Source organism: Manihot esculenta, chromosome 8 (assembly GCF_001659605.2).
Source record: "Manihot esculenta cultivar AM560-2 chromosome 8, M.esculenta_v8, whole genome shotgun sequence".
NCBI lineage: Eukaryota > Viridiplantae > Streptophyta > Magnoliopsida > Malpighiales > Euphorbiaceae > Manihot > Manihot esculenta.
This window is the reverse complement of record NC_035168.2, coordinates 14173738-14189434: the sequence shown is the minus strand read 5'-3', so window position 1 is coordinate 14189434 and position 15697 is coordinate 14173738. Positions and strand designations below refer to the sequence as shown.

The window sequence follows — 15697 nt, the reverse complement described above, 5'->3', positions numbered from 1 at the left end:
TACATGCAATAAAAAGTTAGTGTAACTCTCTATGAGTTGATTTGTCCAAACTGTTATGAAAAAAAAAAAAGAAAAGAAAAAAGAAAAAATAACTCAGCAAAATCAAAAAGCACAAAACATAACCTATTTCGATGGTCAAAAACTATGAACAGAGATAGTAGCCGCTTGAACAAGTGACCAACTGAGTAACCAGGGGTGGGTATGACCAATATGCACCTTCGCGTAAAAAGGTTGGTGATTTTTTTAGGCAAGAATAAAAAGTGCTGCTGAATAAAATGCTTTAAAAGGGGGCCAAGTCACTCTAAGGGGTTACATTAAGCCTAAAATGAAAGAATAAAGCATGATCAAATCAAAAAACTTTTGGCCATGGTAGGTGGGAGGAAACAAGGAAAGAGAGGACAACCTTAGTGCATATACTCTACATTAGATTGCTTCAATTTGGGAGTCTAGGGGGGTTGATTAAGTGGTACTTAGGCTCAAAAGAAAAAGAGGTTTGATTGACTAAGTTATTTGTTGCTTAAGAACAAGCAAAAAGTTAGGTGTGGGGGTATTTGATCAAACATAATTTAGCCACATTTTTAATATCTTTATTACTGTTTAATTACACATTTTTTCAGCTTAATTTATGTTTTTGTGATGTTTTTGCAAAAAAGGAAGAAAATAGAAAGTTGGAGAAAAAGTGCAGAAAAAGCTGAAAAATTGATTGGGTCGAAGTGATTTGGCCAAATCACTCGAAGGAAGCTGAAGCAGGAAACTGGGACTGACTTGCAGAAATGATCTGGGCAAGCGATTTGGGCAAATCAACTGCCCAAATCAAATTGGCGCAGAGGAGGATAGCAGCGCGGGAAAAAGGAAAATTTCAAATTTCAAAAGCATTGAAGTCCTATCCTACTTCAAACACTACAAGATCAATCCTATGATAACTCCAAAAGCCACACCAAAGAAAATCCTTCACCAGAGAAATTTTATTCATTATAAAATACAAAAGCAAAGAGGAATTAAAAGACCATCATGAAGTCCAATTCAAAGAAGGATTTCAAGTCCTAATTGAATTAGGACTCTCCACCTATAAAAGAGACAGCACCAAAACCAGCAGGGGATCATTGGAAATACTGCAGAAATTCAGCAGTAGCACAGCAGCTTCTTTTTCTATTTTTCTTCTTTCTTTTTGTGTATTTTTGTCCACCATGAGTGGCTAAACTCCTTCTTTTCTAGTTGAAGTTGGGAAATTTCAGTTTTGTGATGAATTGGGAGATCTTAAACTCCATTGTTGAGCTCATATTTTTCAATATATTTTGCAACTTGATTTTCATGCTATTATTGCTTTGTTATTAGAATCAATTAAGGCCTGTTGCTTTTAATTGCATAAGTGATAAATTGTTAGTTTAAATAATTTAGGTTCGTAATTGCTTAGATTGTTTGAACACAAGCACACTTGGTTGCATAATCTAAATTTGACCACGCGGTTGGCAAGGTTAGAATTAGGTTTCTCTAAGTCTTAATGCAGTTAACAGTTGAAAAGTAAAAAATCCCAAGTACGTTCCTTGGCAACTTGTTAACTAGTGTTTGATTAGCGAACGTTTCCTAGTCAAACTAAAACTAAGGAAGAATTTGGTTGTGAGAAGCGTCTTCCACAACATAAACTAATTTATTGAAATAAATAAGAGTATCAAAGAATCAATGATCAATTCTAAACAACTGAAATAGTTTCATACTTCAACTAGAGCTTTTCTCCTATTGATTTACTCATCTCTTTAATTATTGTTTTTTTTACTTAGTTTTAATTCTAGTCTATCATCATCTCAAACAAACCCCTCTTTATTTACTTTTATTATTTAATTGCCAAGGTCATTATTAGGAAGATTCTTAGTGTCAAATCCCCGTGGTTCGACCCTATTACCACTATCTATAAATTATTTTGTTGATTGATAATAGGATTATTTTTTACGGTTTCGACAACCGCTATCATAATGTAAAAAATATTATGTTTGAAAGGGAATTATTTTTCATGAAAATAAACATGTCTTGCTAACTAAATATGACCATTAGAAAGATTAAGACATGACCATTGGAAGGATCAAGATACCTATGAGGGCTTTGGCCTAAATAAACATATGAAGAGGTAAAAAAGAAAATTTACATTTATTGTAAGGGCGAAGAAGAGAAAAAATGGCACAACTAAAAGGTTTGAGAGCTAAATAATCAGGCTCTTTCTGAAATAATTTGGAGAAAGGAGAAAAATTATTCAAAGTTGGGGATGGTCAATTATTTATTAAAAACACATTTCATTTCAGTCAAGCCCGGATTGATCAAATGTCTAATTTTACATTCAGATTTCTATTCTGATCATGAGTGTAAGGACAGGCAATGTGATGATCAATTCCATTTTGAATAAAATATTTATGAAATTTTTTATATTCTCCTCTCCAATATAAATGAAAAGCTTTTCTATTTTGGCTAAATTGTCTTTCAACCAATGCTTGAAAATTAAGAAAAGTAGAGGAAACATCAATTATATTTTGAATTGAGTGTATCCATGTAAATCTTACATAGTCATCTATAGAAATTAGCATGTAATGTTGACCCAAAGATGACAATATTAGAACTGGTCCCCAAACATCAACATGAATAATGTCAAAAGTCGAGCTACGTTTATCATTAAAAGGAATTCTACTTAGTTTCCCTAATGCACATGAGGAACAAGGTCTGCAAGTAGAGTTTGAACAAGACAACTAAATTTTTTTTTTATTGTTGCAGAAAGGGTGCGAGAAGTAGGATGTCTCAAACAAGCATGCTAGTCATGCATAGTTAAGTAGGTTGTCGTGGAAGCTTGTTTAGGTGAAATGGAATAAACTCCATTCTCTTTTAGACTTTATAGTATAGTGTTGGATATTTGATCCTTAACAACAAAATGGTTAGGCTAAAATTCAAAAAATATATATACAATTTTTTTTTTTTTCATAAATTTCTGAACTAAAATGAGATCTTTTACAATGGAGTGAATACAAAGAATATTGTTTAAAGCTATATTACCATTTATGGAGGCAAGAATAGTATTGCCAATATGAGAGATCAACAATCTTTGACTACTAATAACATAGAGCTGATCTAAATTTGTTTATTCATTTGTAGTTTGCAATGTGCATATTAAAAGTATGACATGAAAGTTGATTGTAGTATGAAGATACCAAGTAACTGGCATTGAGTTTGTAACTAAAGACAATGGTGACATGGATGGAATTGTAGAGTAATTGGTCTGTATATTAAAGGGCTTAGAAGTTGCATGACGCCTTCTACATTTGGCAGTAATGTGATTTCTCCAACCACAAATCTGACATGATCCACAGGATCGATTGTTAGAGCTAAAAATTTGGAAGTCGTGTGTAAGATAGACATTCTAGAGTTGGCAGCAGCAGAGATGAAGTGTTCATCTGAAGGACCATATTAGCAAAATCTGGGATTTCTTGGCCACTTTTAATTAAAATCTCATGAGCAATAAATTAGCCATGCAATTCATAAAAGGAGATAAGTTCTGCCTATAAGTTGAGAGTAGTGATAATTGAGTGGAATTCTTGGCCTATATTACTATATGGCACTAAATTCAGAAGATGATAAAGGATGTCCAGCAGTAAATAATTTATTAGCTAAAACTTTGGCGGCCTTTTGAAGATATTCAGACACAAATAAATCATTTTTTTAAGTTCTTGTAATTCAATGTGCAATTGGAGTTGATAATTTTGTAATATAGTTCTAAAGGCATCAACAAATGCTTTTTATATGACAAAAGAAGAACACAGGACAATAATGTAAGGAAATATTTTTTTCACTAAGAGAGGATATAATCCAAGTTAAAAGCATTTGATTTTTTTAAACTATGATTCATACTGATGGTTAGGTATTTTTTAGATTCATTGGTTGGTTGGTAATGGTTTTAGATGGTGGAAGAGAAATGCCATTAATAAAAGAGGTGAGATTTTGATAATTAAGGAGCGCATGAAATTGAGTCTTCCATTGTAGGTAGTTTCTAGAGGTAAGCTTGATTGAGCATGTATGAGTGGCAGTAGAGGAAAAAGAAGCAACAATAATGGAAGAAAGAGCAGCTGATTGAGAATTTATATTTGATAGCTCTGATACCATATAGGGATTTGTATAAGTTTGAGAAAAATATTTTCTTTGTTTTGTATTTTGATGAAGATATACAAGCCTATTTATGTAAACTGGCTTTTTTATAACGTGCATTGTATATTATTCGTACTCGTCATGGTACTCGTAGTTTATTTTTTATATAAATTTTTAGTAAATTCTCTTATAGTTATAATATTATTATATTAATTTTTAATAACTAAACTATATAAATGAAGATGGTTTAAAAGATATGTTTTAACTTTATTAAGGTTAACAAACTAAATATATAAAAATTAAAAAAATATATATTATTGAAACATATCATCATTCATTATTTTATAATATTTTTTAAAAAAATTGCAATTTAACAATTTAATATTATAATAATTATCTTAAATTTAATATATTCGATTAAAAATTGAATTATCATTTACGTTAAAAATTTTATAATAATTATTTTAATAACCTTTTTAAAAATTATCTAATATTAATATTTAATAATTAATATTATTCTAATCTCATCCTCGGGCTATAACACTAAATATGAATATTTTAAAATAAAGAGAATATCGGGTGAATGGTTATCGGGTGAATGATTTTGAGCAACCTCTTCAATGCTTAAGTCAATAATTAATCTGTAAGCATAGTCGAAAGGTATCTAAAAAAATCTCAATCCACGTGAGTTGACATATATGAGGTGGATCCTTTTATGAATCTCAAGTTCGACTCAATAGTAATAGGATTTCTTTATAGAATCCATTTTGGTTTTGAATTCCTTACAACCCTTCACCAGGTTGAGGGGCTTGGCCTTGTGCCCGGTCCTTTTGAGAGTTTCAGCACTTTGGGTGCCAAGTCTCTTGATGAATTCGACACATTGGATGCTGAGTCTCTTGGGGGACTCGACACCTTAATGCTGAGTTCCTTGGGTGGATTCGGCACTCAATCCTCTTAAGGTGCAGTGTCCCTGGGGCTTTGGCATCTTGGGTGCCAAATCCTCTTAGGCTTCAGCACCTTAGGTGCTGAGTCCCTACGGCTTCAGCACTTCTTATGCTGAAAGCTCAGGCTTGGTTCGCTTTTTTAGATATTGAATTCATGGGTAATGAATTATACTTTTTTATAAATTCGTGTATTTTCATGTTATATCTTAAGGGTGTTTATCATTAGTTTTCCAACCTTGCACCAATTTTTAGTTTCTTTTATCTCTTTCTTTCTCTCTTTTTTCTTTTTGTTATAAAAAATAGTCTCTTTTGACGTGTTTACTTTTATCTCCTTTATAAAGGAGTGTGGCTCTTTTATTTGGTACTCACTCATTTTCTCAAGTTATCTTCCAAGTCCCTTCTCCTTCCCACTGTCAGTTCGTCGGATGGTCGCTAGTTTCTCATTTATTTCCTTTAAAGATAAAGGCTTTGTTCCTTTTTTGGGTAGTGGTTAACCTTTCTTTAAATCCCATACATCGCCTTGCTCAGATAGGATCAATTGAGTCGGATGGTTTAGACACCAAAGACTAAAATGAGAGAGAGGTTGATCCTAAAATGAGAAGCTCTAATGTTAAGGATTTAAATTCGTATATTGTTGATGCCAAAATATTCATCTTGATACTCCTTTTGAATTCTCCTAACCGCATCCAATAATTTTGCATCAAATTGAGGATGTCCACCATTGCCCAAACTATATACAAGGGTCAGCCCTATACTCTTTGCCGACTTCTCATTATGTTGCTCGCTTGCAATGTCCCTGGTCTCCCTCAAATTCTGGCTTCCTGGATGGTTTTCGGCTCCTTCCCATTAATGGAGCTCTGCTCGCATCATCCTCAATTTTTCTAAAAATTATTTCCTAGACAAGATTTCATCGTATTATACTTCAAACGCATCACCTTGGATAGGGACTCTTTGAGTAATAGTGATTTGATTGTCATTAGCATAATTCAGATTGCTAGCATTGAAGTCAATTAGATTAGATGATATTGGACGAAAACTAAAACAATAATCAAAAATTTTCTTAATTTATGAGATTTCGAAAAAACGTTTCCAGGCGTCAATAATCCTGTTTGTTTTCCTCTTTAAGTTATGGAACCAAACACGGATTTGCAAGAATAAACAGAACATCGTTGTGGGAAACTTTTCTAATACTTAAATCAATAACTGATCGTATGGATAATCGAAACATATCCAAAGAAATCTCAATCTAAATAAATTGATATACTTGAGGTGGCTCCTTTTATGGACTTCATGTTGGACGACTTCCAATAAGATTAAGATTTCTTTTTAGAATCCATTTTGGTTCTAAATTCTTTATAGCTCTTCACGAGAATTATCGTTCGTAATCGAGTTTTATCACTAGGTTTTTGGGCTAAAACACTTAACGTCTAATCTTGAAGAGTTCAACCTTGAGACTGATCCTTTGAGGGATTCGACCTTAAGGTCAAACCTTAGAGATTTGGCATTGAGGCTGAATCTCATCGGGTCCGAATCCTTTGAGGGGCTCAGCCTTGTGGGCTTTCCTTTGAGAGATTCGACACTTCGAGTTTCGAGTCTTTAGAGCTGTACTCTTAGGGGACTCAGTACCTTAAATGTCGAGTCCCTTGGGGGATTCGGCACATTGAATGCCCAATCCTCTTGGACTTTAGCACTTTGGGTGCCGAGTCCTATGGCTTCGATACTTCTTGTGCGGAAAGCTCGAATTTGGATATTGACTACTTTCTTATAGATTTGTATATTTTCGGGTTATATGTTAAGGGTGTTCATTAATAATATTTATTAAATTTGTATAATATTTTAATATTGTCTATTAAATTTAAATTTAAAATTGATCATTTTAGTTAATAGTGGATATTATTATTTGATAATTTCTATTAAAATATCTAACATTCAAATATAATCAAATTTATACTTTTCATTAGCAGATGTATATCATTTTAGTAATTTTTTAAATTACGCAATAGTTTTATGTGTTATTTTAAAATATGAAATAAAATATTATAAATTAATTATCAAAGTAAATATGAACTAAGTTAATAATAAATAAAGGTAATATTTAATTAAATAATATAGATTTTATTTTAAATTTAATAGATAAAAAAAATTTTAATTCTTACTATATTAAATAATTTGTTATTTTTAATCAATTTCTTTTTTAAAAAATGGATCAACTTAAAAGAAAAGTGATTCTTTTATTTCTATTTTTTTTATGAAATGGATTCTTTTATTTCTATTGTTTAATTTATTTATTTTTTATAAAAAATATTGAATTTTTATAAAATTAATTATGAGATAATGTTTTAGTTTGAATTATACTAAAAAAATAATTGAAAAATAATAAGAAAAAAAATTGTCTAAAATTAATATGTAAAAGTCTACATACTCATAGATAAAAAGTATATTCTTAATTGTCTTTCATGATAATTAATAAATACAAAACACATTTTTTTTTCATTTTTAAAAATGGTGGTGCTATTTAAATATAGCAATTTTTTAATTAAAAATTTGTTTTGAAGTATAATAAAGATTCTTTTTCAAACTAATTAAAGTAAGAATTTAAAAAATATATTAATAAATGTAATTTATATAAATATGTAGATAAATATTGATAGAATATAGTTTGATTTAAATAAAAAATAACCCAATTAACCAATCTAACTAAAGTTTTTTATTTAATATTAATTTTTTAACCAATTAAACTAAAAAAAAATTGTAATTATTTTAGATATTTCTATTATCCCTCATTCTCTTTACTATATAGATAATTTTTAAGTTTGAAACAAACAAATAACTTCAGAAAAGATTGCACATCATTTGATAATCCCAACAATCTTATCATAATCTTAACAATGTCAGTTTAGTTCTAAAACTAAAATTTTATGTTCAATTCCATGCAAATTTTAAGAAATTGAAATTTAAACTTTATAAATTAATTTGATTACTTCCAAAAATAATTTGACTTTATAAAATATGATAATGCATGAAATATAAATTTGAATGTATGAAAGAAGAAATTTTATACTTAGCAACTCTAAAATTTAATCTTTTTCTTACAATAAATTCTAAGATTTAGCTAATTATAATGAATCTTATTCTTTAAGTCATATTTTTTACATTTTTTATTCATCTTGTATTTGATTTTAAGGATTAATCATCTTTAGAAGCATTTTAATTTTATATTCTCTGTCATCAAATTTGATATATAAAGTTCTACAAAAACACTTGAAAACGCTTGAAATGTTAATGTTAGATTAGATTTCTTTTAAGTTTTAAGGTTATTAAAACCATGGTCCTTGGATTTGGATAAACGAATTTAAAGGTGGTTGAGTTTAGCTTATCAAATTCGCTTACAGAACTTAGACGGTTTATTTGCAAAAAATAACTTATAGGTTAAATACATATATAGACATCTGAACTTTACACAAAAAATGTCGTGGCACCCTTAACTTCTAAAATGTTTCATTATACACCCATATTCTTAAAAAAGTAGAATTAACTAACCCTCAGCTGCACAATCAGCGTCAAAAGTGAATGTACGCGCTAAACAGAGAGTGGGAGGCTTTAGTTAATGCTGGCATGAAAAAAAATAATAATAATGTTCTACATTCCCCTAATCTATCCATCAACACCGATGCCCCCACTTCCTTCCTCATTCATTCTGCCCATTGAAGCCATTAAACTAGAACCCATTTCTATTCATCCATTTTCACCCGATTATATCAACATTCCCTTTAAGATTATCGAAGAAGCCCCAACCAGATACTCATCTCCTTCCACTAGATCCACATCCCTGTTATCTCACCTCCATCCTCCATCAAAATCTATAACCCAACCTCAACCTCACATCTTCTTACCGCGAGTCCCTTCACCAAAGCTCACCAACCAATAGCGCATTCCTTTTGCAAATTGCATTTGGTAGATTTCCGATTTTGCTCTCCTCCGTTGACAAGTGCCCAGCCTTCGACGACCCACTAGAACTTCCTCAACTACCGCACGACACTATTTTCCTAATCGATTTGAGTTTTTTACTTAAGATATCACCATTTTGATCTCAGAGTATTCTCTTCGGAGTCTGGTGGTTATGAACTCAATTCAAATTTTTAATTTTGTATTGATAATGTTCTTTATCGACCATAATTTTGTCATTCATAAGTATATTTCAATCTATTGCTATAATGGAGAAATCTTTGAGACCAAGCAAAGGATTACTATCTTCTATTCTTAGTGGAATTCTTTGTTAACTGTTTAGTTTTCTTGAAAACTTGTTTAGAAATGAAAGTGCTGAAAATAAGCAACGCCGAAGCGAGGGAAGAAATAGAAATCATTTTTCCAGAATCCAATAATCTTCCACTTGAATGGCCAATTTGTTTGGTTTAGAAGAAACTATAGATTTAATTATTGAAGAAGATAATTATTAGTCATTTCATAATATTAGGTGTAAGGTGGTTGTTGGTTAGTTGATCCATGTCAGCACTACTTTAATACATAAGAGCAGTTGTTTCACATGCGATTTAGTAAAAAGGCAACAGGGGTTATTAATGTCAAAATATTACAAGTTAGGTATGTGATAGGATGTTTTAAAAATTTAGGGTGCCACGAAGTTTTTCTGATAAAGTTCAAGAATGAATTTATGTATTTAACCTAGTAAAAAATATTTTCTATAAAAAATATTTTTCAATAAGATAATTTATTTTTTTTGCTTAATTTTAATTTAAAAAATAAAATTTATTAATAAATTTATATATAGAGAGGTTTTAAAAATGACTTCCTCTTTTTAAAAGAGGGAGTCATTCACTTTTAAATAGCTTATTTTTTCTTGAATCAAAAAATATTTTATATTATCTAAATTTTTTGAGTGCGCTTGTTAAAAAATATGAAAATAAAACAATTCAAGCCTTAATAATTACAAATACAGATAAATTCTAAATAGTTATGAATTATTTTGGAAGCTTATAGTTATTTTAAATTTTAAGCAATTACTCTTGGTGACCGCTGGATTTCTTCACCCCGGTTCAGGGTCTCGGCCACAACCTAAAGCCCACAAAGTAAAGGCCCACCTACTTGGTACTCAAAGCAGGCCTGGCTCATCCAACCTTCAAGGCCGGGCTCGACCAAGCTTCCTCACTTAGACCGACCCAGTCCGCGATCGCAGGCCCTTTCCTCTCTGACCCAACTCTCGGCCCAACCAAGGATCCAGAATGATACTCACCAGACAGCCTGGCAGATCCGCTCGAAAGTACGCACAAGGAGAATCAGAGGCCGTTACGCATGGGGCAGGCGCCTGATACCCTCGTACGCCCGAATCTATATGGCAGAGACGCGTGGCCCAATCCTGGAGAGGCCTTTACACGTCCCCAGCAAGCAAGATGAAATGGATAAAAGGGAAGTCCCCTCCTCAGAAAAAAAGAGCTTTTATTTTTCAATACCAAAACCCTTGTAAAACCCTATTCTATTGGATCTCAGATCATCAATTGGCGCCGTCTGTGGGAAATTCTCTTCAGTCTAAATATTTGGAATATTTTTTCATTCAAATTCAATTAACTTTCTGATTGTTTCTTTTCTATTTATTTGTTTGGTTTTGGAAATGTTCTTTGTTTACACAAACATCATGAATGTTCTTTTTGTTCTTAAGTTGGCTATAGATAACAGTAACATAATTATGAAGGTGTGAGGGAACACAAAAACGGAGAAGGGGACGACCAAAGAAGGCAACAGGACGTCGCACAAAGGGAGCAGTAGGTAATTTGTATGCATATGTTTGTGTTTACCAGTTTCCTTGGATATCAGTGATCAATATTGGAAGTGTTTGTAAATTGAAATTTATTTTTCAGGGATGAGGAGAAACAAATATTTCCTGGATTAGAAATTCCCATAGCTGAGCAGTGTGAAGATGCGTGAGGTGGTTATGTGCTTTAATGTCACAAGAACCTGAATAATATGTTCTCCCCTTTTTTACTGTCTTTGGATGCACTGTCATTTCTTATGGTTATGGAATCCAATTTTCTCAGACAGAATAAAATATGGTATCCTAACCAGGGTGAGCAGTGCACTGCTAGATTACTCCTCTGCAGTAGAAGTTGAATAAAAGACAATAAATGAGTTTCCCTTGTTTCCTAATTTATGGTTTAATCTATATGGATTTTTCTTCTCTATCATGAATATGATTGGCATTTGCATGCGCAGAATATGTTATGACCTGCAACTACTTAGGAGGAAAGTGAATAATGCGTTTTGGCAAAAAAATAAATACTTTGTTAGAAGAAAGAATGGTGAAAAGAGGAAGCCTATGTGGTCTGAACATTGCTTATTATTGTAAGCAAGGTCAGGACTCCATCCCTCTTGAATCACATGTTTGCAAGTAGTCTCTTTGCATAGACTTCCATAATTCCATTCCTCTTGGAGAAAATGAAATCTAATTTTTACAATTCTCCAAGTCAAGGGTCAGGACTCAGGAGCCGTTTCAAAGAGACTACTTTGAAACATAAAAGTGATCCAAGGTGGAAGAAGCCTGCATGCACTTGCGTTTGCTTGAAGTTATAATTAGAAATCCTGAGCTTGATCCCGTTAAATTGGAGACGTATTAGTTTATGATGCATTCTACATTAGCAGAACCTTTCTGGCACTAAAAATTCTTCTAATTCTGGTTGTGGCATGGCCTTTAGCAATTCAGGCGCCGTGCAAGGATTGGAAAGGACGGAGAAGCATTCATTCTGTCGACAGTGACTGCTCCGGGTGCAGGCTTGTATCAGACTGCGCGTCTCAGTTTTGATGGTGTTTTCACTCGAAATATCCAGAGGCAGCAGAACTTGGACGATTATTTGAATTTGACTATTTGGTGGAAAATTCTTTTAGTGGACGGAAAATTCTTTAAAAAAAAAAAAAATCACAATGACTCCATCTGTTTATAATATTTTTTAATAGAATGATCGAAAGAATGAAATAGAATATCTTCAACCACACATCTCGGACCATGGCCCCCCACGAAGATGGAAACCTGCGGTTGACTTAGAACTTGACTTAAAACTCCGTATGGCTCCTGCTTAAAAAGCTTCCTTACTTTGATGGGCTAATCAGGACCAGATTGCTCTCGCTAATGGCTTTTGCTCTTCTTCCTCTTTCTTATTTCTTGCTCTTTCTGCTACCAAATTTTGCTCTTGCTCAAAACCGTGGTAATCTAACTGTGGGTGCTTCTCGCACTGCCTCTGATCAGAACTCCTCATGGCTTTCACCTTCTGGAGTTTTTGCCTTTGGTTTTTATCCACTGAACAAGAACAACAGCGTCGATCTCTTCTTGCTTGCTATTTGGTATGCAAATATACCAGAAAAAACCATAGTTTGGTATTCTAATGGAGATTATCCTGCACCCAAGAATTCAAAAGTCCAGCTTACCGATGGCGGGCTTGTCCTTACGGACCCACGAGGAGGAGAGCTATGGAGATCCCCCACCAGTGGCTCTGTTACTTCTGGTGCCATGACAGATGCTGGCAATTTTGTGATTCATGCTGGTGATTCTGTCGCTTGGGAAAGCTTTGAGCATCCTACAGATACAATATTACCTTCTCAAATCCTGGAGAGGGAAAGGGTGCTTTCTTCTCGATATTCAGATACCAATTTTTCCAGAGGAAGGTTTCAGCTGAAACTTCAAGAAGATGGTAATCTTGTCCTTGCTACTGTAAACTTGCCCTCTAACCATACTAACGAACCTTATTATGAGAGCGGCACTGACGGTGATTCAAATTCCTCGAGTGCTGGTTTCCAACTGATCTTTAATTCATCAGCATACTTGTATATACTGAGAGCAAATGGCCAAAAATTCCCACTCAGTTCGGATCCACCACTAGGAAACTTCTATCACAGAGCAACTCTCAATTTTGATGGAGTTTTCACTCAATATTATCGCCCAATAACATCAACTGGCAACGAAAGGTGGACTCCAATTTGGACTCAACCTGGTAATATTTGCCAAGCAAGCACGGTAAACGCTGGTAGTGGCGTCTGCGGGTTCAATAGTGTCTGCACACTGATCCAAGATCAGAGAGCGAACTGTGAATGTCCGAGTGGGTATTCTTTACTTGATCCAAATGATCAGCACGGCAATTGCAAACCAAACTACACGCAGACATGTGAAGAAAACGAGACGGGTCCGGTGGAAGATTTATATGGCTTTGAAGTTCTCATGAATACAGATTGGCCTACATCTGATTATGCCCTCTTGCAGCCTTTTACTGAAGAAGGCTGTAGGCAATCTTGTTTACACGATTGTATGTGCGCTGTTGCTATTTTCAGATCCGGCGATATGTGTTGGAAGAAGAAGCTGCCACTCTCTAATGGAAGGGTAGATCCTAATCTTAACGGAAAGGCACTTATCAAAGTTAGAAGAGGTGATGTCCCAAGAATTAAACCAGAAATCTTGGTGAAACAGGACAAAAACAGAGATGGTTTGATGGTAGCTGGAGCCGTACTTTTGAGTTGCTCCATTTTCGCAAACTTGTTATTGGTTGGTGCAATTTGTTTGGGTTGCTTCCTCATACACCAAAAGAAACACAAACGAGTTCCTCATCAGGATAATTTAGCAGAGACAAATTTGCGGTGTTTTGATTACAAAGAGCTCGTAGAAGCTACAGATGGATTCAAGGAAGAACTGGGAAGAGGAGCTTTTGGCATCGTATACAAAGGGGTGCTAAGTGTGGGGTCTAGCATCCCTGTGGCAGTGAAGAAGTTAGAAACTGTGGCAAGAGATGGTATGAAGGAATTCAGAACAGAGTTAAAGGTGATCGGTCAGACACATCATAAGAATCTGGTTCGACTGCTGGGATTCTGTGACGATGGAGAACATCAACTACTGGTATACGAGTTCCTGAGCAATGGAACTTTATCAAGCTTTCTCTTTGTAGGCGAGAGACCCAGTTGGAACAAAAGAATCCAGATTGCTTTTGGAATTGCAAGAGGACTACTTTACTTGCATGAGGAATGTAGCACTCAGATTATCCACTGTGATATAAAGCCCCAGAATGTACTTCTGGATGACTGTTACAACGCAAGGATTTGTGACTTCGGATTGGCAAAGCTTTTGTTGTTGGATCAGAGCGATACCCTAACGGCCATTAGAGGAACAAAAGGATACGTCGCCCCAGATTGGTTTAGGAACTTGCCCATCACAGTGAAAGTGGACGTCTACAGCTTTGGAGTCCTGCTGCTAGAGATCATTAGTTGCAGAAAAAGTGTGGAAGCGGATATCGACGGAACCAATACAGAGAAAGCAATTTTAACAGACTGGGCTTATGATTGTTATTGTGAAGGGAGTTTAGATGCCCTGGTTGGACATGACGCAGACGCCTTGGATTTGGATGAGAGAAGGAAGCTAGAGAGGTTTGTGATGGTTGGGCTCTGGTGCGTTCAAGAAGATCCATCGCTGCGACCCTTCATGAAGCAAGTTGTGCAGATGCTTGAAGGAGTTGTTGAAGTTCCCATTCCACCATGTCCTTGCCCATTTAGCATAACTTTTTGAAATGTCCCTTGATGCTTTAACCTCTGCCATCGTCTCTTGATAAGGTGAACGCTGTCCTTTTCGTTCTGAGATGATATGTTCTTGTAAGATAATTAAATATTTTCGTCCTTTTATTAGAAGTTAATTAGTTTCTTGTTGTATGCTATGTGTTTGTGGAAGTATAAAACTCTGGATTCTAGAATGGCAGATCCCATGGTAGATGTCTAGTTGAAAATTATTTGGTTTAAGTCTCTTAGTTTGATTATTCATTTAATTAGTTCATATTTATTTTTTTAGAACTTGGATTTTAATTCACACACGGAAAATATGGAAATAATCCAATTTATGTAAAGTCTGATAAATTAAAATAATCTGATTAAATTATTTTAATTTTTTAAAATCCTATTTAACTAAACTGTTATTCAATTTGATTTGATTATCAGTATATTTTTTTCAACTCTTTAAAATTTTAAATTCAAATTTATTAACTCTGAAAAAATAATTGCTGATGGAATTTAATTTATTACAATGTGTTTTAATTCATGATAATAAATTGAGTCCAAATGGAAAATCAACAACTTCCTCTATTATAGTTGTTGGCCCCACATCCAAGACTTCTCTCACTTTCAAAACGGTTTACAACTACAGAGGATGTTTCCTCATAATTTTTTTTTATCAATACATATTCTAACCAGATTTAATATAAAATAGAACGGTTTTGATGAAATTAAATTAAAATAAGTCAAATTAAAAAATCGATAAAATCGAACTAAATATAAGCAATTAAATTGATTAAGTCAAAGAGGACACAGCTAAACTCAAATTGACTGAAACATCACTTGCACTAGAATCGACCTCTTCATTGTCGTATCAACATTTCTTTCTGCACATAACTATAGAGAGCATTAAAAATAAAAGAATGAGCAAAACACAAACAATAAATACATAGCCAAAGATTGACCACCAGAAAAAAGAGAAAAGTTACATGTAATAAAAGACTAAACTCGATCAAACCGAAATAAGATCATTGAAGACGATCATTTAACCAACCAAACGAGCAACTGGTTAACGACATACAAGAATTACTCGCTGGACATAGTAGTACAAT

General features: G+C 33.6%; 1 protein-coding gene and 1 long non-coding RNA gene across 2 annotated transcripts; both read left to right on the top strand.

The window, feature by feature from the left end:
* The first annotated feature begins 10588 nt into the window (after window positions 1–10588).
* Window positions 10589–11252, top strand: LOC122724398. The gene is made up of 2 exons (XR_006351760.1): window positions 10589–10841; window positions 10934–11252. It is a non-coding gene; the product is annotated as an uncharacterized LOC122724398 (long non-coding RNA).
* Window positions 11253–11995: 743 nt separating this feature from the next.
* LOC110621461 (G-type lectin S-receptor-like serine/threonine-protein kinase LECRK3) lies at window positions 11996–14791 on the top strand. The gene has a single exon (XM_021765744.2). The coding sequence runs from the start codon at window positions 12196–12198 to the stop codon at window positions 14608–14610; it is 2415 nt and encodes an 804-aa protein (XP_021621436.2). The 5' UTR covers window positions 11996–12195; the 3' UTR covers window positions 14611–14791.
* The last annotated feature ends 906 nt before the right edge of the window (window positions 14792–15697 follow it).

Coding starts and splice junctions, on each gene's coding strand:
- LOC110621461 (XM_021765744.2), top strand. CDS start 12,196: ATGGCTTTTGCTCTTCTTCCTCTTTCTTATTTCTTGCTCTTTCTGCTA.